Raw genomic sequence first — 25,757 nt, 5'->3', positions numbered from 1 at the left:
AAATTTATCAGTGTTGTGGGCATCTTTACTGGGATACTAGAGGGTCTCCGAAAGGCCTTGCAATGCATACTTGCCCTTCTGTGTTTCGCAAATGATGTCAAATAGTAGAAAGTTTACTGCAGATTCTCTAGAGAAGCCATTGTGCACCCAGCCCTTTTTCCTCATAGTCCACTTGACTGCTCCATTGAAGAAAACCTGTGTAAAGTCATGCTATGATGACAAGCCTTCTGCCTATCAGCTTTCCCCTTTTAAAAGAAAAAACTTAATGGAAGATGTTCGTAAGTGCTCATTCCATTCTGATGTGAATATTCAGAAAGCTGTGAAGCTGCAAGTGGCAGCGTTTAATACTGTGTCTCATACTGCCTGAATAATTTTCCAGAGAATGATCGCTGCAGCTGCTGTGAGGATGTATATTTGTTTATTTTCCACCTTGGTCCTTCTGGAATGCTGACATAGCTAATCTGCCATGCACATAGGAGAGAATGGTTTCATATTCATAGCTCTCTGCCATTCTTTCGAACAAACAGAATCGGAAGCCAAACCTTTGGACAATGTATGCTACTGTAATACCAGAGAGTTTATTTGAACTGACTCTTCCGAGCCTCTTTCTTGAGTGAAGAATCTGAAGTGTCTTTATGAGGAATTTGGAAAAAGAGAGGTAGAAGCTGTCCTTTGTGTTTTTTAACGGATGCTTGTGAGAGAAAAGGGGATGGCATAGGCTGTCGGGGTGAGTTATAGAATGCATTTTGTGATCTTCCCCTGGTAGTACTGCTCATTATGTTAAACAGTGTAGCTCTTAAACCCTCTGTAGTTTTCATTTTATGTGCATTGGCCTTCATTTGCTGAAATGCTTCAAGTTCACAGCACTAAAGTCATTTTGAAAACAGGATGTAATTACAAAGGTTTCTTATGCTTACCCACAGCTTTTTGGGACCAATGTAATTATCATTACATGGGGATACTGTAAATTGAATATCCCTTCCCTAATTACATTAAACTCAAGGGTTAGCTGCTTAAGCATCCAAATAAGAAAAGTTCACCCTTTGCTATAAATAGTAGAATTGTTCTGTTAGTTAAGTTGACCTTTAAAGCTCAGCATTTACATGATATTGTCAGGTGTACATTATAAAGATAGCTTGTAATGAGATCTGTAATGAGTAACCCAGTTATAATGGCCTTTTCTAAAAGTTCATTTATTCAGCATTTTCTAACGGCATGATGAAATTAAAGTTTGAATCTGTGCATGTCAGGCCCTTTTTAAGGGACCAGTCACACTGTTCTTAGTTTCGTGCTGTCCTGCCAACGGCTGGAATTAGTTTAACAATCCTGCCACAGCACAAAATTGACAAAAGTTACTATACATGTGATTAGTTAGTCCTGCCTATGTAAAGAAGAGTATTGAAAGGTTTAGTGTGTTCATTGATTTAGTGTTTTCTGTTCTACTTTCTCCTCCTTTGTGAATATATTCTAGTCTAGCTACATTTTGTGAAAAATAAAGTTGGAGGGTGTGAGTAGATGGAAGTGAATTCTCCTAACTTTGGTGCTTGTGTCTGTAGGTGTGTCCTAATCTATTTAGGGTTGTAACTGTAATTGCAGTTGTATTAGTTATATGTTTTGTTGCTGGAAGAAAAAGTATTGATACTTGATAGATTTCTGCTTGTTTGCAAATTAAAAATAATAACATTCCACATAGCTATCTCTTACTATTGAGTTTGTTTTTCTACTGTGGCTTCAATAAAATACCATTCCACTATTGAAACTCCCCTACCCCACCCCTCCGACACTTTTTATTGAATTCCCTTTATAAGCAGTCACTTGAAAATGACAACCTGCTTATGTTGGTCAAATTGGGAAGTATGCATTACAAAGGAATTTTCCTACTGTACATAAACTATCATTTTGACCAAACAAAACGAACACTAAAGTAACTTACTAAACAGCACAGCTCAAAGCTTGAATTGCAATAACCTAATGATTTAAACATTTTATCTTTTTAGTCTTATGCTCCACTTTCTTGTACAATCATGCTTTCCTGATTTGAGTAGTAAATTATTTTTCTTGAATGTGTTTCTATTAATTTTAACATTAAACAGACTTTTGATCTAAGTCACTTTTATTTTCAACTAAATAGCAAAATGTTAAAATCAAGTCAATTGCATTATTTGACTTGTACAATAATATAAGGATTAGAATATACAAGAAAAAGGAACACATCCCATTCGGCTATGAAATATAGGATTATGTTTTCTATTATCAGACATTATGCAACCTCAGGCAGGGGTGGAGAAACAGGCTGCAGTTTTATGTGACTGACTGAATTGGAATTCATTCAAAGCATTTTTGCAGAAATATATGTAATGCTAGACAGTGCCACTAACCAAGTAAGTAAACTATTCAATTGTGAGGAGAACAAAGAGGTTACACCAAGAAGACAAATGAGACAGACGGCTTCTCTGAAAGTACAGCGGAATGCAGAGAGCCCTTTTCACCTGTTGATTCTTGGCTCAACTACAGTCCAGATATGTAGCCACCAAAAGTTATTTGCCATCTGTTGGCTTGTCACTTCTCTGGGAAACTTTGGAAATGTGATCTCCCATTTCTAAACAGATTTACTTGGTGCAACAATATATCTAAGTGGAACTTTCACACAAGAGTACCTCGCAGTCATACTGCCCTTTCCCTCTCCTCTGCTGTATCTGTTCGATGCTGGCAGACAAGGATGGCCTGTCATTTAGTCAGAGGGAGGCAGCTGCCTCAAGTGTTGGACGTATGGAGCAGCAACAAGGTGTTTGTAGACAGCTGTGTGTACTATGTGGTCAGCCTTGCACCCCCTACGGTGGAAGACGCTGCCCCATTACCAGTGTTGAATATAGATTCAGCTGCCAGTCTGGTTTGCATCTGTATGCGGGGAGGAGTGCAGTATGGTCCGCCTCAGGCAGTAAAATGTTTTGGGCTTCTGCTCCTAGTGGAGCCATTGGCTGCAATGCTTATTGCCACATTCCATGTGGAACAAGTGCGCTACAACTAGACAAATTGCCACACTTGTAATTAAAGGGAAACCCTGTTTGCTGCAGCTGCTGACCAATTCTTGGCTGCACAGATGTTGGTTCTGTTCTTATAGTCCTTTAGGTGACCACAAGTTTAAAACAACTGAATGGGTGGCTTTTCCCACATTCAGCTTAACTGATATACTGAATTCATTCTCTATGTGTTGTGAGGTGACTGGTACTATAGCTGGGTTTTATAAAGGTCACCAGTGGAGGATAGAATCGGCACATGGACCTCCTAAGCAAGTGGGCATGATTTGGATGTTGACTCAGAAGAGAAGCAAGACTAAGACTGGATGGAGCATAGGGAAAGGTTAGGACTGCACAGGACTGCACAGGACCAGTCCATGCTTACCTACCGGCAAGTCCATCCTTAGCTATGAATAGCAGCAAGTTCTTTTTCTTTTCTTATTTTAATACCCCAAACCCAGCTACCCAGCACTCTGTGGAGTTCCACATAACAGGAATTTCTCCCCCCACCCACCCAAGTACCCTCAAAATCTGCTCTGGAGGGGTTGCAAGGGAGAAGAGATGGTAGGGCTGCCATACACCCTGGATCTTAGGCAAGTCAATCGAAAAAAATGAGTTTTTTGGCGTTTTCAAAAAGTTGAGGTCCACTGAAGTCTAGTGGAACAGCAGCTTTGGTTACAACCCCTGGCCTGAAAGGGGCCTTGTCTCATGAGTGTTACGATTTTCTGTTGTAGGTCTATTTCTGTCCCTTCTGCAATTAGCCTAGCATATAGTTTACACTTTCTGTGAAATATGTGTGCTACACTTCTGTTTTAGAATGAATTGGTAGCCACGATACGCAACATAAATAAATTCTATTGCTGAAATGAATAGAAGCTTTGCTGGGATAGTTTGTACTTTAATGTGTGGAAGTCCTGTTGTTGCAGAATAGGCAAGTATGTAAAAAGTAATTATGTCAGCTGTGCTGTCTACTATTGGAAAGCTGGTTATCTGGAATTTCAGTTATCCGAACAAAAGAATTATACCCAAACCTCACTGCCCGAATAGCTGATTCTGATATAAGGAAGTGGCAAACTCCGGCTGTTCAGATTTGTCTGTGTTTCGCTGGCTGTCGGCAGCCATTCTGAGAGGAAACCATGAATGGAGGGAGATTGGACCATTCAGGTAGCAGGAGAGATCAGATAGGCAACAGTTTTTCCTTGTATTTGTCTTTTGCTGGTTGGCTGCAGCAGTTTGGGCTGCAAACGGGGGTGGGGGGGTGGAGATAAGAGAAATCACAGATTAGAATGTTCCCTTAGGAAATAATGGAAATAATCAACTCATTATGCAAATCTTGCCAGTACCAGAAACTCATTGTATGCTGTGTAAAGATAGCTGGGAAAAGGGAAATTTGCTGGGAGTGGGCGGAGGAAAGGAAGACCTCCCTTTTCAGAGGAAGTGTTAAAGTAAATTAGAAAGTGAGATGATTATTGTTGTAATAAAAACCAAAGCTGTTACTGGAGGAAGAAGTGAATGCAAAAAGTCAAGACAAGGGAGTTGAAAGAAACTGGCAGTTTGGGGAAAGGTGAATAGGGTACAAGTTGAGTAGGGAAAGAGAATAGAAGAAATTACAGGAAATGGGTAATAATAAGATGTATATGGGACTGGCAATGGGAATATAGATATTTTTAAAAGTCTTCCCTGCTTAGAGCCTCTGGATCAGCAAATCCTGTTTGAACTGGTAAGGATTCACAAAATTTTCAGATCAAACTTAGCTTGAGGAAAGCAGAGTTCCTTCTGGGTGCAAGGAAAAAACACAGGAAAGAACGTAGCAATTTCCAAAAATTGGCATCAGTAGAAAGTGATGTTAGTAATTGTGACATGATTATGCCAAACTCTGCCTCCACCTGCCATCATTCTGAGAATGGGTCTAGATCTGCACCTCTGTTTTGTGACTAGTGGGCCTCATAAATCTTTCAGGCATTTGATGTAGGCCTGGAAATAAGAATCTATACGAGCCCGTTGCAATTATGCCAGCACCCTTTAAGCTTATGCATTCATTTAGACTATGGTTGCTCATATCCCAGGATTCCTGTAAGTACTCACACAGTCATTTCCATTTTCTTCAGAAGCAGACAGAAGGAAAGAAAACTGTCATTTACCTTTAATATTGCTAAATCCACTGTGGTTTTTGTGTGTGTGGAAAGGACACTTTTTAATAAAGGTAGTACCCACATTTCCCCAGCACATAGATCTGCTCTTCTGGGTCTTTGTTAGCCCTTCGAACCCACAAAGAAACCCTAGTTTATACATAATTGTTTGCATAAAGACCCACATATAATGGCAATAGCAAATGTTGGAGAGCAGTAGGCATGCCATAGTGATATTTGGGGAGGTAGGGCTGCTCACTTTTTGGTCATTTTGGGGGGCGGGATATATTTTTCTTTATTTTCAAGAATTGTATCTAGATACAGAGTAATAAAAATGCCTTCAGCAGTACAGATATTTGTCATTTTTGAGTCAGTAACAGTTATGCAAAGGTTGATGAATGCAATACATCAAGTAACAACAGAACAAATAACTGTTTAACCCACCCACCCAAATTATTATTTTTCTTAACAATTCACACACAGTACAGTGCATCAGAATAGCACTCAAGCAAAACTCTTGTTGCAAGTGGGAGACAAAGAAGATAATTTTGCTGGCATTATTAAAATGACAATTTGTTGGTCAATAGCAGCTTGTTTTCGAATCTATTCCTTTAGCCACTTTATTTGTACACTTGTACACTCTTTCATCTTGCTCATTCTAAGCTTTCTTATGAACTGCATCTTAAGCTAAACATTTCAATGATTTTTCCCCTAGAATTTTGCAGGCTTAAAGGGTTTCTGTTGCCTGCTTCAACTATTTAGATTAAAAGCAGTTGCTGCTGAATTTGCACAGCGTTCAGATGGGATTGTGCTTTCATGCTCCTTCAAACAGATGGATAACCTCTGTCTGTTGATAGATTTGGATGGCCTAGTTGGCATTTCTTTCATCCCTGAACATACGCTGAAGTACTTGGAAGCTGTTTTGTGAAAGCGTTAGTTACTCCTGGTTTTAGGCTTGTGTAAACAATAATTTCCTCTGTCCTAGGAATTGTTTCCCCCCTCTTGTTGGGCTAAAATTGGTTGTGGTCTACATGTTCATCTGTGTTTTTCATTTTCGTTTAGATCAGAATTATAAGGCATAACTGGTTTTGTTTGTATTACACAAATTGGTCGCTTTTGTGATTTTTAAAAAGACTTCTATTCTAGTCTTTATTTTATTTTTTTGGTAATACTTGTTCCAAGAAACATTCATTACAACTTCTTTTTTCATAACACATAACATTTTGAAATAATGAAATGGGGCAGATTCCTTCTAAGCTTGAGTTAAGGCCAAAATTATTTTTGTGATACCCTGCTTAGCCTTTTCTACAAGCAAGTTTATTTCTTTCCTTCTCCCTGCTCCTTTGCCCCCACATTAAACCGGTCTTTTACTCCAACTATCTCTAAAAATTTATGAATTCTTTCAAAAATGGGTTATTACATTGAAATCTGGTATATATACAGACCTACTCCCAGGTAGGTCTGTATAAGATTGCAATCTGGGTTGTGCAAAGTATGTAAATTAGGCTTCCTCTAACAACAGAATGTGTGAACTGTGCATTTTGTATTCACAGGGGAAACAAGTATCCATACTTTCAAGCTGAAAAATATTCAGCATCTGCTATTTGATGCTACTTTTCATAGTGGTATCTGAATTGAGCTGTTATTTCCTGAGTATCTGACCCTTAAGCCTCCAGTCCCTTTTTGCACTGCTGTGTTGTCTTAGCCAAGCCAGTGGTGTCCTAAGTTTGGGTGATAATATTAGGGTCTTTTATTTAAGCTTTCCAACTACCTGCCTGTGGTGTTCCATTTGTTCTATGGGCAAGAACATTTTCTCCACATGAGCCTAGCTCCTAAGTTCTGTTCCAGCAGAGAAATAAATTACAGACTCAGTATAATGAGAACATCAGTGTCCAGTAAATGTCATTTTAGTTGTGAGAGCACTATTATGTGGGGCAACATTTAAGAATTTTTCTGTAATTTTTCTATTTCTCAAATAATGTTCCAGTTTATACATGATCTGTGTGAATTATTTTGTAGGATAGCTGCTGCTGAGATTGCCAGTAGAATGCCAGATATAATGCTAAGTCTGATAGTGCCAAAAGCAATTAACTATTTGTTTCAGCCAATTTAAGTATGCTTTCTCAAATAATTACACCTCCTAGCTCCTTAATTGGTGGTGATGATCCTTATAAGATGAATAAGAAAAGGCATTTATTTCCTAACAACCTTAATTCATTATGGCCACCAGTCTTAATAATGAATCAGACAATCCACCAAATGACCAAAATCTGCAGATAGTAATTATGAAAGTTGTCTGGATTGCGAATATGCACTAGACACCTTTGATTATTCTTCCTTGTCAGCTGGCACCCTGGCTCTGGTCCCAAGAGTTCTCCATACCCCCAGGTAGTCTCTTATCCTTAGACATTCCCCCTGGTCATCACAGGACCTTCCCTGTTTTTTACATTCAGCTTTCCTTCTCTTAACATGCTTTCCTCCCCTTTCTGGCCCACTAGTGGGGTTAACAGCCCCAGACCAGTATTTCCTGTTCCTCTTTCCTTCTGTCCTCCCCTTAGCCCTCACTATGGCAGGGCAATTTCCCTCTGCTGCTCCTGTGTTCTAAAACTCTTTGGTCTTCTCACTTTGTGTCTCGTATTTCTTCACATCCTTCCTTTGCCGCTCTGTACTCTATCTCTCTTCTCTCCCTTTGTCTTCTCCCTCCCCCCACTCCCCACATCCGTGGGACCAGAGCCAAGCTCTCCTGTACACAGGCTTTTAAGTTGTTGCATGTTGTGCTGTGTCTTGCCAATGTAGATTATCGCCACGCAGCTCCACGTCAAGTCCTGACACCTTTGTGTCTTGCCAGACTGGCTGAAAAGCTCCATTGAGACTGCCCCCACTGGGGTCCTCTCACATTCTTAGGGCCTGTCCACATTTGAGCATTGTTGTTGTTGGCACCCGTCTGGCTCTAAAGGCAATGTTGTATGCTTCCAGGGTCAAAGTCAAACCACATAGTGACATCTCCAGGGAGCAAGCCTGCGCAGTGTATGTGGAGTTTACTCCTTAGCCTTTTCTTCTCTCAAAGATACCCTCCTGCCCCTCACTTGCCTCTACAGCAGGCATTCTCAGACTCGGCCCTCCAGCTGTTTTGGGACTACAACTCCCATCAGCTAACAGGACCAGTGGTCAGGGATGATGGGAATTGTAGTCCCAAAACAGCTGGAGGGCCAAGTTTAGGGATGCCTGCTCTACAGCAACTACAGGAACTTCCTTCTTGATCATTGAACCCACTATTATTCTCGTCTGCTGAATCCACCAGAGCCTGTCTTCGCACGCAGGGGAAGTCCCTCACTCATGGAGGGTTTGAGACCCATTTGAGAATTATTTAGCTGTTACTCCACTTTCCCCCATTCAAATTAGACTCGAGAAGTCCACACCCAGAAGTACTTGAATATGTGGAGTAACTTTAGTTTTTCCCATTGATATCAGTAGGTGTTCATGGTATTGTTCTTGTGTTTCCCCCATCTTCTAATCTGTTGATTCTATTATTCCAATTAAGTACCAATAGGGCATGCATGCAGATAGTTGTATGCAGGCCCACGCAGAGCTTGTCTGAGGCCCAGCACAGGAGTCTTGTTAGGATAAAATAAATCTGATTTCAGTGTGACCTAAGCAATGCACTAGATTGAAGCCTCTGTGTAGACACAGGTCACTTTTGTTTCACTATTCCAAAAGGGAGTGTGTATACAACTGAAAAGACATTTGGGAAAGCTAAGCATGATCAGATGTTCATATTTAGGAGAGTTAGACTTTAAAGGACCGTTGTGATTTTCTGTTAAGAGAGCATCTCCTAAAACTGAGTCTACCTGCTTCAGTTTTAATCAGGAGCAGCTGTGCATAATTAGGCATGGAAGCTTTAAAAAGAGTTGGCTCCCTTCAGAATGGAAACAGTCAGGGGGTCCCTGCCCAGATTCCAGGACTGGGAGCTTTTCTAAAGATGCAAGAGCTGTCTCCTTTATACTGCTTCATTGCTTAAAGGCAGTTTAGCTTCACAAAAGAACTTCGACTGTGGATTTCGCTGGCCTGTGCACCAAGAAAACAATATTTTATGAATCTCAACCCCCTGAAACATTCCCTTATGTTTAACTTGAGATTCATGCCGAGTTCTGTCTGGCTATACAGACTTTGGGTTTGGCACAGAGCAATGTGTTACGCTTGCTAGCTTTTCAAAAAAGTACCCAGCAAGAATAGTATGCCAGATTAGTCTAACTGAATGTATGCTAGTTAGAGCTCAGATCGTCACACACAAAATTACTTGCTAAAGTTGGAGGAAAGCCATACTTGATTGTAAATTGCTTAACTTGACCTCCTTTAATGATGTACTAGCTAGGTAGCGGCTGTTGCCATAATAGCTACAACAACATTTTTTTTAAAAAAAATTCTCTTTGTGGGGAATTCGTACACAGACTTCTTTTAATTGCACAGTTTGAGCTGTCTCCTACTGTTGAATAATTTAACTAGGAATTTCACACCACTAAAACTAGTTTTTCCATGAACTTAACTGGGCTGCTCCTCAGTGGAGGATAGGTGGTGGCTAACAGATTGAATCCTGACAAGACAGAAGTACTGTTTTGGGGGGACAGGAGGTGGGCAGGTGTGGAGGACTCCCTGGTCTTGAATGGGGTAACTGTGCCCCTGAAGGACCAGGTGTGCAGCCTGGGAGTCATTTTGCACTCACAGCTGTCCACAGAGGCACAGGTCAATTCTGTGTCCAGGGCAGCTGTTTACCAGCTCCATCTGGTACGCAGGCTGAGACCCTATCCGCCTGCGGACCAGAGTGGTGCATGCTTTAGTTATCTCTCGCTTGGAGTACTGCAATGCACTCTATGTGGGGCTACCTTTGAAGGTGACCCGGAAACTACAACTAATCCAGAATGTGGCATCTAGACTGGTGCCTGGGAGCAACCACCGAGACCACAAAACACCGGTCTTCAAAGACCTACATTAGCTCCCAGTACATTTCCGGGCACAATTCAAAGTGTTGGTGCTGACCTTTAAAGCCCTAAACCAGCCTTTCTCAACTTGTGGGTCCCTAGATGTTGTTGAACTACAATGTTGGTGAACTCCCATCACCCCTAGCTAGCAAGGCCAGAGCTCAGGGGTGATGGGAGTTGTAGTCCAACAACATCTGGGGACCCACAGGTTGAGAACCTCTGCGAAACGGCCTCGGTCCAGTATACCTGAAGGAGCATCTCCACCCCCATCGTTCCACCCAGACACTGAGGTCCAGTGCCGAGTGGCTTCTGGCAGTTCCCTCGCTGCGAGAAGCCAAGTTACAGGGAACCAGGCAGAGGGCCTTCTCGGTAGTGGCTCCTGCCTTGTGGAATGCCATCCAACCAGATGTCAAAGAGAAAAACAACAACCAGACTTTTAGAAGACATCTGAAGACAGCCCTGTCTTAGGGAAGCTTTTAATGTTGGACAGATTATTGTATTTTAATATTTTGTTGGAAGCCGCCCAGACTGGCTGGTGAAACCCAGCCAGATGGGCGGGGTATAAATAATAAATTATTATTATTATATTCAGTGGCAGCCTGTGTCCAGTGGTACTGGTAGGCCAGAGGGAAGAGGTGAATTGTTGCCAAAGCCAGCTAATTCTGGTTTTGTTCTTTCCTCCTCTTGCGTAATGACACTAAGAACTCTTAACTACTGCAGCACATTTCCTTAGTACTTAACATGTGCCAGCTCTTCTTAGGCAGAGAGCAAGGCCCAGAGCCAGAGCAGCCTGAGGGGCTAAAATCCATTCACCAAGCTTGACAGCCTTTCTTTCTCTGCCAACATCTCATTTTCCTCCTACTGCTTCATCATGGGCAAAGACTACAGCTCCCCTTAAAACCTCTTATATCTTTAAGTCTCCTATGCCTCTAACTCTTTATAGGGAAGAATTGCCTGCTAAGGAGAGCGCCAATAGCCAGTGCCAACCTCTGGACTGGTGGTAAGTAAGGAGTCTGGCAGGAAGGAAATGGGCAGGCTGGGGGTTGCCTGAACCTGGTGAGAGAGTGCCCCTTTCAGTCTAATAAGCCAGCATCTACTCCTGCTTTGGGTAGATGCTTTGAAGAGTGTGGCCTTTATGACACCTCTAAGCAAAATGTTCTTGTTCTTTTCAAAAGGGAGTAGACATCTGGTGGCCACATAGAAATATTGGGCAATTTCAGTTCACATTCTGAGCATATATGCTGCGATAACAACAGAGGCATGTTCTGTACCAAGCCCTGCTTCCAGCAATGAAGTAGAATCAAGGAAACCAAAGAAGAGGATGAATAAGCAGCAAAATATAAACAACGATGTGAAGGGCGGGTTCTGTTGTGATGGTAAACTGAGTCTAGGAAAGAAGCAGTAAGTGAACTGTGCTGGAAGCTTGTGATGATGTTTGTGTGGGAATTCCCCAGGGTGGGGGAGCATAATAAGCATAGAGAAATGATTGGGGGGTGTTTTGAAGGAAAAGATGTGACAATGGTAGAACCTCAGCTCGTGTTTTATGAACTTCAGCTGCTTCTGCTCTGTAAGAATTACTATTGAGTTCAAATGAACACCTAAGTAATCACCCGTTTTGTTTATAAATGACACCTTTGAATGCTCCGTTTAAGGGGATATATCATTTCTTCTCAGATTGGTATCTTGAGATATAGCTGACAGTTCATTAGAATTCGGAGGAGTCTGAAACTCAAAAGCATACTTCTTGATGCAAGGGTAAATGGGTCATCATCCACTACGTTGTTGGTTTTTTAAGTGTTTTTTTTTAAAAAGATGTTGCATAAAAATTGCTTTTAAAGAAGGAGCATTGTAAAAAAATTTTTAAAAAAACCAATGTGTCACGACTATGGAAATATCTATTACTATCTTAAGTAATAAGAATTTGTTAAGCATATTTCCCAGAGGGAGAACTTCACACTAAGTACACTGGTGCCCAGTATTAAAACTGAAGATAACAAGGCCTGTGCCATTACAAATAATAGTGCTTTGTGTGCGCTCTGCTACAGCACTTTTCAGTAATGCTATTTGCATGTAGAGTTTTAATTAAGAGATAACTGTCACCACAGGTTGACTGCAGAAGGCTCTAGTATCCAGCAGAGAGATAAATGCCAGTGCCAAGTTATGCAGGTTGGATAGCATACAGGGGGTCTATAATATAAAATGGATTCATAATTAAAAGTCACTTATTACATAGCTATTGTGTTATAGAGAGAAGAGAATGCCTGAAATCTGGCCATTTTATGGTATAATATATTACCTATGCATTTTTTTTCTGGCTCAGCTGCATATGATCCTGTTTTAACAGAAAACATTTTATGAACTTTTTGAAGTGTAACTTTATAGTTTGCATATACACACATACTTAGATTTACTTCTGTCATGTCCTAAGGCTAAGACGATATGGTAGATGGCCACTGTTCAATTTTATAAGATGGGACATTGAATACAAGAGTGACACTTCCAAAATCTTCTAATCAAACTTCACATACTCCTCCCCTCTTTCCATACATTTGCAAGGAGGACATTGGAAGCTTTCATTTCTACTTCTGGTTAACTATGATTTGTCATGCCATCTGGACTTACAAACTGTGGTTGACGTTGCTCTAATTAGTATAAAACACAACTTTAAACTGTGGTTTGTCTAGTTGGCTTATTTGAACTAGCCATAGTTAATATTAACCATAGTTCCAGATAACATGTCACTCTGGGTGACTTAAAATAGAAGCCTCCAAACTCCTTGCAGCCACAGAGGGGGGAGGAGACAGGGAAGCATTTGATCCCAAGGCTTGCTACGGTTCATTCATGTCACACTAAACCATGCTTTGATAAAACAAAATTTAAAAAATCCTTCCAGTAGCACCTTAGAGACCAACTAAGCTTGTTATTCAGATACTGAAGAAGTGTGCATGCACACGAAAGCTCATACCAATAACAAACTTAGTTGGTCTCTAAGGTGCTACTGGAAGGAATTTTCTTTTCTTTTGTTTTGACTACGGCAGACCAACACGGCTACCTACCTGTAATTACATGCTTTGATAAGTAAGACATTTGAATATGTGATCAATGAGTCCATGTGTAAGGTGGGATTTCAGCTTGGATCAGTGTATAGTTATCAATTGTTATCTATGCAATGAAATCTGAAAAATTATTCGTGCATGTTAACAACATGGAATTTTGTGAAAATGGATCTCTAGGTTTCTTAAATCTAGGCCAGTCTCTTCATGCCTAAAGGGGGGAAATATCATTGTCTATGCAGGAGATAAGAGTCTGAGCAAAATGATTTGTCAAATGTATAGGTGCCCCCCCCCTTCAAAAATTATTATATTGGAAAGAAAAAGTATTCTATTGCTAGTATAAAATCCATATTCACTTCCTGTCATTTCCTGGCTTGCAGTCTATTTGTAAAACATACTGATGTTTGTCCTGTACAGGATTACAGATTCCAAAGTGCTCTGTTCTGTTCTACAGATACAATAAAGAAGAAATAGATTAAAGCAAGTGGGCTATGCAAATTCTTAATCTCTGAAACCAGAGCAGAACCATTGAGTCAAAGTTTGCAGTCAGAGATGTTTTAAAACTCTAAATTAATATTAAAATAAAGTGAAACTGAAGAATTAAATTATCCGGTTCTGCTATTATATACAACTAGGTTCTAAAAACTAAGTTGTTCAGGAAAACAAGCATCATATATACAATGTCAATACCAGAAGCTATCCATAGCATCATGAATTTCAAATGAACATTTTCATTATGTGCTATCATTTTGTTTGACCATGATTTATTAAACTTTTATAAATAGATATAATTTGAAGGATGTAAACAGTATTTTTTGATCTGTCACTCATACAACCCTAACCATTTTTAAAAAAAAATATATTTTTATTTTTTTCCTTAGGTCCTCCCATGCCATCCTCTTCATCTAGTCAATCCGTTATTGAACATTTACATTCCCCTCCTCCATCACCTAATCTCCATGACAACCAGAGATGGTTGCTAAGTACTAGTGCTATCCAGCCAGTTCAGGACTCTGACACTGATGAGGACTATACTGCCAGCTCTTATCTAGTACAGACCGGTCCTGTTTCAGTTTTTGCCTCAGGTCATGGTAAGATCAGTACATCTTGTCCATAGTTTAAGTGCACTTTTTGGTTTTTTTATCCTGTTTCTTCATTCTAATGAAATATTAGCGAAGTTGTTTGAGTGCATATGTGAAAGCACAAGTAGATTTACTTTGTTGAAACCAAGCAAAAATAAGAAGACAGAATCACTTTTTGTTGTTTATTTACTTACATATTTAATGAAAAAGTCCTAATTTAATTGAGATGTAGTAGCGTTTTCATTATATAGGAAACATTGATTCTTAATTGTACATAATTGCAGTCAATACCTGCCTAGCTTTGTAGATGTTTCTTTTCCAGTTGTATGCCATTTAGTTCAGCTTTGCTGTAAAAATATACTCTAGTTGCCTGTACCAAATTGACTTCGTAAGCTCACAGATAATCCGTAATGTTTGAACACAACCAGCACCAGCCCAAGACATTTTGCTGACAGAGAAGCACCCTCTCTCCTGTATCATTTACAAAAGCCCAGTGCTGCCAGTGGGACAGCATCGTCCATGGTAAAAGGTAAAGGACCCCTGGACAGTTAAGTCCAGTCAATGGCAACTATGGGGTGCAGCCTTCAACTTGCTTTAGGCCAAGGGAGCCAGCATTTGTCCACAGACAGCTTTCTGGGTCATGTGCCCAGCATGACTAAACTGCTTCTGGCTCAATGGAACACCATGACAGAAGCCAGAGCGCATGGAAACGCTGTTTACCTTTCTGCCATAGTGGTACCTATTTATCTACTTGCCCTGACTGGTATGCTTCTGAACTGCTAGGTTGGCAGGAGCTGGAACAGAGCAGCGGGAGCTCACCCTGTTGAGTGGATTCAAACTGCTGATCTTCTGATCAACAAGCCCAAGAGGCTTAGTGGTTTAGACCACAGCGCCACCCATGTATCTATCCTCCATGAACACATGAAGGCAACAGGGTTAGCGCAGAGTGGCAGGGTAAGCTGCCTGGCATACACTGCTGACCTCCAATACCTTGCCATTGCTTCCTAGCCCAGTAGCTGCCTCCTGACACAGCTGCTTCACTGTGCAAATATATAAATTATTTATGTAGCCAACCTTCTAAGACCAAATATTTCACACATTTTTTTGCCATTGCATTATGAATTTATTTGCTTGGCAGCAGTTAAATGCTTGCTTGGCAATTATGAGGGTTTGTGTTTTTAATAAGAATAAGAATAATATAATTATTGCCCGGTAGTGAGATAGGCCTCATTGATATGTTTAGGGGCATTTCAGGAAAAGTAAAGCACAGAGAAGGACAAACAGGGCTCATGATTGGTAGGCAGCTGATAATTCCCAGGTCCTATTTTTGCTAAGGAGCACATTGTACAAGTTGACCTTTGCAGAGTGTGAGTTTGAGCATTTTTCGAGTGTGAAAACTGTGTGTGTGCAATATTAGCGACAGAATCACATCCTTTTTGATATCTTGAAATTTACATAACTACCCAACTAAAAATCAGTTAATATTCAGATAGGAAATTAACTTTAAAGAAATATTTTATATATCTTTTCATCTCTAATGACAGCAACAATCATCTCCTCCCTGCTGCCATTGGCAGGGCTAATAGTTGATTCAGGTAGGATATGATATTTTTGTGGGACAGCAGTGTATGTTCTGGCATGCTGTACTCCACACTAGTGACTCCACACTAGGGTTTCAAATAGAGGTGTGGTAATAGTGAGTTTAAGCACCCACATTTCCATATTTATTATGGGTGTAAGTTTTTAAGCAGCTAATTTGAAGTAGGCCCTAGGTATCCTATTATACTGTGTTATGAGAAAATGTTCCCAACATACAAAAAAGGAGAACCTTTTTGGGGAAATGATGAAGGTGCCCCTCCTGTCCCCAAGTTCATTGTGTTATCAAGGTTCCTGATCATGAGGCAACTTCTAAGCATGTTAGGATGAATATACTTAGGTGTCCCCTTCAGATACTAGTGAGAGGCATGTGAAATTTGGATGGTGCAGTGGGTGCACCTAACTTGCAGGAAGCGTTGGACTGGCATGTACAGTCTTGGCTCTGTATTCAGCCTTAAGGCTGATAAGGCTGAATGTCTCAACAGGGCTAAGGTTTCCATGTCATGTGGCTGTCAAGCAGACTCTTACAATGGTATGTAAAAATGGGAATCATGGTATAAAAAGCAGCCATTTTTCCTTAAATGGTTGCATATTTTATTGCACTTCATCATTTCTATGCTTTTGATTTTTTTTATTGTTTTAATGAGTAAGAATAGTAAACAGAAAGAAAAATTTCAAAGTATACAAATGAAATGATTTGTAATTCAAAATATAATATAGCCACAAAGCAATTTCTAAGTGTTTTTAACAGTTTTTAAATGTTTAAAATATGTTTTCATTTTATCTTTAATTGCATTTTTATTAGATACTTTTGCTGCCCCAGGTTCCTTTAAGAGGAAGAGGGGATATATATATATATATATAAAATCAATTAAAAAGTATTCAATAAAGTATAAAAAAACTAACCATGAAGATGAAGGGGTTGATACACATGGAAATCTTTGAAAGGCTGGATATATATTGCACATACTGGCTTAAAATGGACAGGGAAGAAACAGAACATCAAGAGTGGAAGATATATCCCTGTGCGTTGCATATAATTTATTTGTGAGCAATAAAATTTAGGAAGAGAAAATGTAGGCTGGATAGTAAGAACACTTTTCTGCCAGTGGATTATATTACAGTGCAAGTGTGTCTCCTGACGGAAATGAAAAAAGTACTACCACTTCCTAAGTTTTTAAAACAAGAAGAAAAAATTTCTGATCAGTGGATCGTTGCAAAAGGTGGCCTGGTTTCTCTAGTATAAGGGCACCTATATTTTATTACTGCGACATTAGTTGACAGATGTGTAAATAGGTATATATAATTTTAGCGAACAATCGGCTCATAATATGATAGTGAGCCATTTATGTGTGGTGTTCTGTCAGTGCTCTAATTGTTGTTTAAATTTGTATTTTTCTTACCACCCCTGAAATGACATTTACGTACATTTTTTTTGTTATCACACAATATTTGACTCCAATAACATTAGCATGTTTTGAACTTGGAGCGTACCAGCAGAGTTGAGTAATCCAGGTGCCTCATAAGACAAACTGCTGTGCTAGGCAAGGCAAATATATGTTTACCTATCAAACAACAATAATAAATACAAATTTAGCATGCATCTGCAACCAGCAGTAATAGTGGCGAACTGGACAATCTGGGCGGGTTTATAAAATCATTTTATACAGCAGTATGTACTCTCTTCATTTATTATATATAAAGCATATAAAATATACCGTATACTAGGGATGTTCATTGCATTCGGATCAAGCCTGAATCCCAAGGTGAAGCACAGTTTATTTGTCAGAGTTGAAGTGGGATCTGTACAAGGTGGTGCGAATCAAAGTGGGGGCTCTTGAAGCACATTGTGACACCTCAGCAATCCAGACTTTTCTTTTGTTTTTTAACTGCTGAAAGCAGGAGTAATGTCTGCAAGCTTGTTGCGGTAGGTGGTGACAGAGAAGAGCTGAAGGAGAGCTCCATTGTGATTGGCTCATCAGGCTTGTACACAGAGGAAGTGTTTTCACATTTCAATGAATGTCTTTTACTTCTCCCCAATGCAAAAACAATTTAAACAAATGTCTAGCACCAAAGCCTTTGGACTGAATTGTCTGCATGTTGGCAGGTTTCTTACCAGGGTCACCTTTCTGATGTCTGCAGAGACTCAGAAGAAGAACAAGAACTTGGAGCGTACCAGCAGAGTTGAGTAATCCAGGTGCCTCATAAGACAAACTGCTGTGCTAGGCAAGGCAAGAAGAAGAACAAGCAAGCTTGCATAGGAAGAGGCAATACTTAGGTCTCAAGCATCTCCTATGCAATGGAGGCGGTTGACTAGTTCTATAGCTTACGGAGTAAAGCTTATCAAACACCAACTACAAAGAGATGGTTGTCATAGAAGCTCTGGTGTAAAGGTTATATAAATTCACAGAAAGAAGAGACTTGTTCTTTTAGGTTGCAATCCTGTACACACTTACCTGGAAATGTCTCATTTAATTCATTGGGGCTTTCTTCTGAGTAGAGGTGTACATGTTTTCACTGTTAGTTTCTTGTCTGCTTAAACAAGAGTACATATTTTGCTTTTTTTCTTTGATGAATTGGTTAGATCATCAGCAAACAAACACATGTAGACTCAGTCTAACAGAAACTGAACTTGAAGATTCAAAGGTTATCTGCTTCGTGGATTAAAATTACTGAGGTTTAACATTTATCCCATAACCCTGGCATTCTGTGCAAACCTATTCATGTTGTTACATTATTTTCCATCCGTCTTTTTCTCTCCCCCCACCTTGTATCCCTTAGTGTAGACAAAATAACATTTAGACTGTAGTCCTAAGCACAGTTTTAATGACAGTTCAGTTGTGAATAATGGCACTTACTTTCAAGTAAATACATTTAGAATGGGAATAACCGGCATCTTGGTAAAACTGTTTATACACTACAAAGATGTTTATTCAAACACAACAATTTGAAGGGGAAAACCCCCTCAGTAAATATGAAGCAAGCTTGTTCATGTACATTTTGCAAAAATGCATGTTGTATTCATCTAAGCCCACTGATTTGTTATGATTTATACACAGCACTAGCACAGGAATGCTTGAAGCATTTCTCAGTAGCTAGCCATAAAGGCATTTAATCTCCCCTCATACAAAACCAGACAATAAAGAAGGAGGTCAATATCCTTTATGTACAGTTCAACTAATTTCTCTGTTCAACATGCTTGAGGAAAATGGAGTGGCTTTTAAAAGTCAACAAATGTTCCTGAGTACCAGCCAAATTATTTTTGATCTCATTCTGATCTTTGATTTGATGAATCTAGCATACATATATATATATTTCTTTTAATCATCCTGCCAAAAACCTGTCAGCATTGCTCCTCTAATGTGAAGTAAAATGTACAGTTGTTCGGTTTAATTAAGCATTCAGTTCTTCTGCCAAGAGCAAATTAAAGTTCCCCATCATCTCAACCTATCCCTACCAAAATCAAATTATACAAAGTGGTGGGCAATTGGTTATAACAAACAGCTGTAGGTTATATTTGCTTTTCATTTAAAAAATAAAAATAAAAATATATGTTACCTGAGAGAGAAGCCAAGACCAATTACTCCTTTACTGATTATGGCTTTCACAGCTTTAAGAGAACACTCACACCCACATTGGCCTGGTTTGGACAATCATTGTAGGCTTCATAAGCCTGTTAATGAGACCAGGCTTCCGCCATTCTTAAGCTTTGGCACAAAGGTCCCAGTTTAGATTAATACAAGCACTCCTGTTATATCGGAACTGGGGAAGCCCGGATTAATGTTTGTTTAACTCTGGTCAACAACGCATTAAAAATAAGTATGCCTGTTCATTTCTTTTTATAAACATTTTATACCCCCTTTTGGCCCCAAATGGTACTGAAACCTGGAGGCTGCATATATTTGGTTTATCCCCTTTGAAAGCCATTAAGCATGACAAGCTTCAGCCTTCATTTCTCCATCAGCACCATGCCCATAAGACCCATCCCCATTGCAATGGGTGACAATGGGTGCCCCGTCAGCTCCTATCTCTAATCCTCCTGGTCAGTAAAAGTCCACTACTGGTATAGAGGCTAGTGGGTGGGACCTTTCCACACACAACATGAACATGAAGTGGATGTGGTGACACTAACAGAGGAACCAGAAGTAGCATTGTGGGTGAAAGAGGAGGAAGGCCAGGAGCAGCTGCCCAGCCATGCTGCCTGGTGCTGCCAGCCAACATTTAAGCTAGTACTCATCACCACATCCTGTACAGTGGATTCCATACATTTTCTGCTTTGCAAATGTGTGATTCATTTTGTCCATCCTTCATGGGAAAGGAGCAGTTTCCCTATGAGGAACGCTTGCGGCAGTTGTTGTTATTGTTGTTGTTAGTTTAGGGAGAGGGTTTTTTAAGTTAAAGGAGAATAAGAGGGATATGATAGGGGTATATGAAGGGGTGTTCACTTTGTTTCATAAATAGGATTCTTTACCTTCTGCTCTCTATATGACCATAGCAGCTTCCTGTATAAAAATATGGATCTGTTGTCAAATCTGGTTCCTGCAAGGAAAGACTACTATGCCAGTTAGGATTTTTTAAGTTTAGAAAAGGGGTGGGGGGCAATGAGAGTTTTATAAAATAATGCATGGTGTGGGCAAAGTGAATATAAATGTGTCTTTGGATGAAATCCTGTTGGAAGAATGTGCAATTTTATCAGCCTTTGCTGACTTCTTTTTTCCACTGGATAAGTTCTGTGGAGCTCCTAAACATTCTACTTCAAGTCCTACCTGTACTTAAATTCTGTCCATTCATTGTTGTATATATTTCTGTCTGTGACTGTATTTATTGAAAAGTGGACTAAATAGAATTGAGAATACATGTACAGCAAACCACTTCAGCAGGCATGCAACATTTCAGCTTACTGTGCATTATTAATAAGATTGCTTAGTTTAAGGTCATACCTCTCCCAGATTAATATAATATTAAAATCCTGCTGAATGTGTTGACAGTGGTGAAATTTGGTTAGGGTCACCAAAATGAAAATGAAACTAGTTTTTAAATCTTACATTTTTACTATGATTTTTAAAATAGTTGCATATGAGGGATGAAGAACCTGTGGGCCTCCATATATTGCTGCACTACAACTCCCATCATGCCTGACCACTGGCCAAGCTGGCTGGAGCTGATGGGAGTTGGGAGTCCAGCAACATCTGGAGGGTCACAGCTTTCAAATCCCTGCTGCATATCATCAGTGGCGGACCTATGCTTTTGGAGCCCTGAAGCTTGAACTGTTATGGGGGACCATTCTCAACCAGCAATAAGGTCTGGGTAACCCCTGTTATCTTCTTCAGTGAGGTTGTTCCATGTTAGATCACCACATTAAAAACAACAACCCTACTACATCTCAGATTTTGATTAAAATTGCTGTCCTGAATTATCTTGCCTGTCAAAGTCACTGGGGTTGGACTAGATGACCCTTGTAGTCCCTTCCAACTCTACAGTTCTATGATTCTATTATTCTTTTTCTGGTTTTTCTAGCCACATATTCACATCCAGTTTCATAATTGGAGAACTTTGCAATGTCATTTTCCGGAGACAATGTATAGAAAGAATTTAAGTGCCAACTTGCCACAACGCTCCGCCTTTGCAACATCTGCACTACTGACTCTCAAACTTTGATATTGTGGAAATATATTCCTCCAAAATTAATCTATTTGAGTTGAGTGACTCAAATTGAATCTACTGGACCCGTTTATTTTAATCAAGATGGACCAGTGTCGCTTTTGGGGCCCTTCCAATATTGGGGCCCCTGATGCTTGAGCTTCATTGCTTTTGTAGTAGATCTGCCCCTGCATCATTAGAAGTTATTTTAAATCTGAACCCAAATTCTAGCAAGAATCTTTGCAAATTGAAATAGAAGTTTTCAAGATGCTGCAAAAGATTTCAGCTATGCATTCAGCAACCTTTGCTTTTGTATGTATTCCCTTCTCCCATTAAAGCTTCAGGGTAACTTTAAAAGAATAAATTTTCTGCTCTTGCCCATCTCTTACAAAAGACTTCTCCATTTAGTATCTTTCTCTGTCCGGATGCACCATTGACATGAATCTTGCTGTCACTAACCCATTAAGAGCACACTGAAGTAGTATCCCTGGTTTTTAAGGAATGCAGAATTTTGACTAGAAGGCACATCAACCTCCTTCCCTCATGCTAGATCAAGGATTCCTATTGTCAGATGCAATGGGCATGAAAGCAGCAATTTTACAGCACAAAAACTCCAATAACATTTACTGCGGTTGGCTGAGATTGAAATGCACACAGGCACTGCTCAGTCTTGGTTTCTTAAGCACCAGCTTCCCTTGGCTTCTTGCCAGTTTGTGCATTTCAAAGAGACAAGTCCTTTAAGGGGAAAGAGTTTTCCTTGTAACTTGCTGTGGGGTAAACAGACCATTCAGGCATAGTTTATTGCATTACATAGTTGACTATGCATAGCAGAATGGAACACCGTAATTGGCAGAATTATTTTGATCACTGGAATTCATAAGTATGAAATAGCTTTTCTAAGCCAAAAGAAAAGGAAAATGTGATAATTTATTATAGAGAATTGAGTGGTAGCCTGCTTGCGAGAACACTTAAGCCATTTTGATTTTGACATAAATTGATTCTCCAGTTTTGCAATACCGTAATAAAGAATATTAGCGGTTAGAAACAAATGGGACAATCCAGCTTAAGCACTCTTAAGGCTCACTGATTTCAAACAGTTAGTGAACTTGCCTATTTCTCCTACTGAAATCAGGAGGACTAAATGCTTAATGATGGCTGGAGCATTCCCAACTTTTGCAAAATTTACCAGCAGGTGGGTATTATTTTGTTAGAACTGGTATATATGTTAATTAATCCTTCCTCTATCGTGCATTCTCTACCCCCATTCTTTACCCCAAGCCCTCACCTCTCAAATCAGGAATCCTGCCTGTCACCCTTAACCATCTCTAACCTTTACAGGAGTACTGCTAGGATGAGTGCATACCACCATAACCTGAATTTGATATGAAAGTTTTAAGCCTCTGGTGGCATATACAAAGAGGCATTTTGGGTTTTTTAAAACAAACATTTCTTTTTATTTATTTAATCAAAAGCATATTAAAATAAATAAAATAATAATAATACAATTTCATGAAAATTAAATGCACGCACAGAGGATACAAATTTAGGTAATTGCATTTGGAGTGTAGTTACATATGCTTTAAAAAATATGTTTATAAATTATGAAGATATTGGCCTTAAGGGGCCAATGGTGTATGGGGGGTTAGGGGAGGGGAAATATCATTGGTGGGGGTCACACCATGCTCCATCTGGGTAGTTCATCCACCATTGGTCTCCACTCTCATCTGTATCTCCTAGAAGCTGTCAGCAGTGGCCACACGCCAGGTAATTGCTTTGACTGGTTGGCTAAAACAGGTGAGGTTACCTGATGTGTCTCAAACCCTCGTGAGTGAGGGATTTGTCTGTCTCCTGCATGCAAAGACAGATTCTGGCTGATTGAGCGGATAAACCAATAGCAAGTCTAATGGTCAAGAAGGCAGACACTGCATGTGCTATAGAGGGAACTGAGGGGCAGATGGGGCTCATCAATCTGGGAAGGTAGCCCATCTAGGAGAAGGAATACTCTGATCCTAAACCTCCACCCCCTTTCAGCTATACTGATTCATGAGAAAGTTTTCAGGAGTAAACCTGAGGAAAAATCCATACCGACTGCCTTATTGAGTACAAAAGGCTAAGGAGCAAATCCTACACAAATACGGAGTAGAGTCCCAAAGATGGTTTGATGGCATCTTGTATGCCTACTTCTGGCACCTCCTGTAGCCAGGTTGGTGCTGAATGTGTTGCTTTCCTTTCCTTTGAACTACATCAGTGAGACCAAGGGGGGGTCTTGTCGTCTGGGCAGCCCAGGACCTCCACGCACACTCTCCAAGCTTGCACCCTGGTGATTGTCCTTGAAGTCTTAAGATATTCTGACTTGAAGATGAGAAGTTAGTAAGAGTTCCAAATAGCATATATCACAAGAGACTTTTGAACCATGTCATTATTTACATACATATATATAAAGTTTTGTGTAATAGTTGAAAATTAATCTTTTTTTGTATGTCCTCTATTTTGTTCACCATATAAAACCACAAATTTTAGCCAGTCTTACAACGGAATCATAGAATCATAAAATTGTAGAGTTGGAAGGAACCCCAAGGGTCATCTAGTCACAGCTAAAGAATCCCCAACAAATGGCCATTCAACCTCTATTTAGAAATTTCCAATGAAAGAGAGTACACCACCCTCTGAAGTAGTCCATTCCACCGAACAGCTCTTGCAGTAAGAAAACTCTTACTAATGTTTAATCAGAATATCCTTACTTGTAATTTGAATTCATTGGGTTGGGTCCTACCCTCTGGAACAGCAGAAAACTAGCTTTTTCTATCTTCCATGTGACAGCCCTTCAGATATTTGAAGATGTCTATCATATCACATATCAGGTTTTTCTTATCCAGGCTTAACATACTTTTTCTCCATTTGTATACTGCTGTTTATTTGTAGATCTCAGGATTATTCACAACATAAAAATGCATGTTAAAAACTCAAAAATACGTAATAAAAATGATATATGAGATATTATTTTTATCTTTAATATATTGTTTTAGGCCCCCTCTTTCTTATTCTCCTTTCCCTCTCCCCCTAAAAGGCAAAGTTGTTGTGGTAGTGAAATCCAGCTAAATTCAAGTCATAACCCACATACTGAAGGGCAGGGCAATATTTTAAGGGAAGAAAACTTGGTGTGAAAAACCTAATTGGAGCTTTTGATTGCATGAAGAAAAAAAAGAGAATAAGGCTTACCAAGAATAATCAGCTTTGCCATGATTAAAATGTCTAGAATACTGCTAATTGTTAACAGCAGCCTTGTTACATTGGCACAGACTGCAGTCCTATAGTGAAACAGTGAAAAACCATTTTGTGCATGTGCTTCTTGAATCCTTTAAAGAGTGCAGTCAACACGTTTTATTTTTGTGTTATCAAGGGTTATTGTTATGATGTCCCAATATTAAGTAGCATAATTTGGTTATTATTGAACAAAAAATGTGACTGCAGTGTTTTTATGAATATTTTAGTTGCTTCAGATAGCTGTCAGTATGGTTTGCTATAAATGATATTAAAATAGCCGATTTTTATTTTGTAATAGAGAGTGCTTAATTCAAAAATGAGCTCAGGGTGTCTTTTTTTCTTTCTTTTGTGTTGTGCTTTTTCCATCCCACCCCCACACTCTTTCATGAACAATTGTATGTTGTATCTGTAGTAATCTTCCATTTCTGCGTTGCTTTCCAGTAGCTTGCCCTCTGCTGAGTAGGAAAAAGGCAAGAATAAGAATGACCTTGAACCCCTCTGCCAGTGTGTGCCTGTAGCGAAAATGCTTCAGAAACCAAGTGAAGCACTTCTAATGAATTGTGCTTTTGATTCTTTGAATCTGCACAGCATCTCCATCAGGTTTTTACAGCTGGACTCTTGCTGTAATTGCTACTGAGATGAGATGCACAACATGGGGTGTTGAAACCAAGTACTTATATTGTCTTACTGGCCAAAAATATATGGCATAGTAGGAGCAACAGACTTCATGAAATTTACACTTCATGTCTTCATGTTCTTCGCCCATTTCTGACATGCTGCTGATCTGTCAGCAGGCACTCTAGATGGAGGTGATAAAAACGACAAATCCAAAAGGTGTTTCTTAAAGCTGCTATGTATCCTTTGAGTAGAAAATTCTGGTTGATAAATATAGAATGCTCCAAGACTATAGTGTTAGCTGCAATCCCTAAACTATATGTACTGGAGTAAAAATGTTCTCCGTGGGACTGTTCTGTTGTAAATCATTTGTAGTCCTTTGAGA

At 39.6% G+C, this 25,757-nt stretch overlaps 1 protein-coding gene across 21 annotated transcripts in view; it reads left to right on the top strand.

Annotated features, from left to right (window-relative positions):
* The window catches only part of TENM3 (teneurin transmembrane protein 3), a 1,264,592-nt gene that overhangs the window by 1,086,911 nt on the left and 151,924 nt on the right, over positions 1–25,757 (top strand). For 13 of the 21 annotated variants that reach the window (XM_053402551.1, XM_053402557.1, XM_053402555.1 and 10 more), the window contains one exon: positions 14,057–14,266. The exons of the other annotated variants lie outside the window; for them this stretch is intronic. In XM_053402551.1, the coding sequence (XP_053258526.1) occupies positions 14,057–14,266 (210 nt within the window). The remainder of the gene's footprint in view (positions 1–14,056; positions 14,267–25,757) is intronic. 21 annotated transcript variants of the gene reach the window in all.

This window comes from Podarcis raffonei, chromosome 9 (assembly GCF_027172205.1).
Source record: "Podarcis raffonei isolate rPodRaf1 chromosome 9, rPodRaf1.pri, whole genome shotgun sequence".
NCBI classification, from domain to species: domain Eukaryota; kingdom Metazoa; phylum Chordata; class Lepidosauria; order Squamata; family Lacertidae; genus Podarcis; species Podarcis raffonei.
This window is presented reverse-complemented; position numbering and strand designations above follow the sequence as displayed.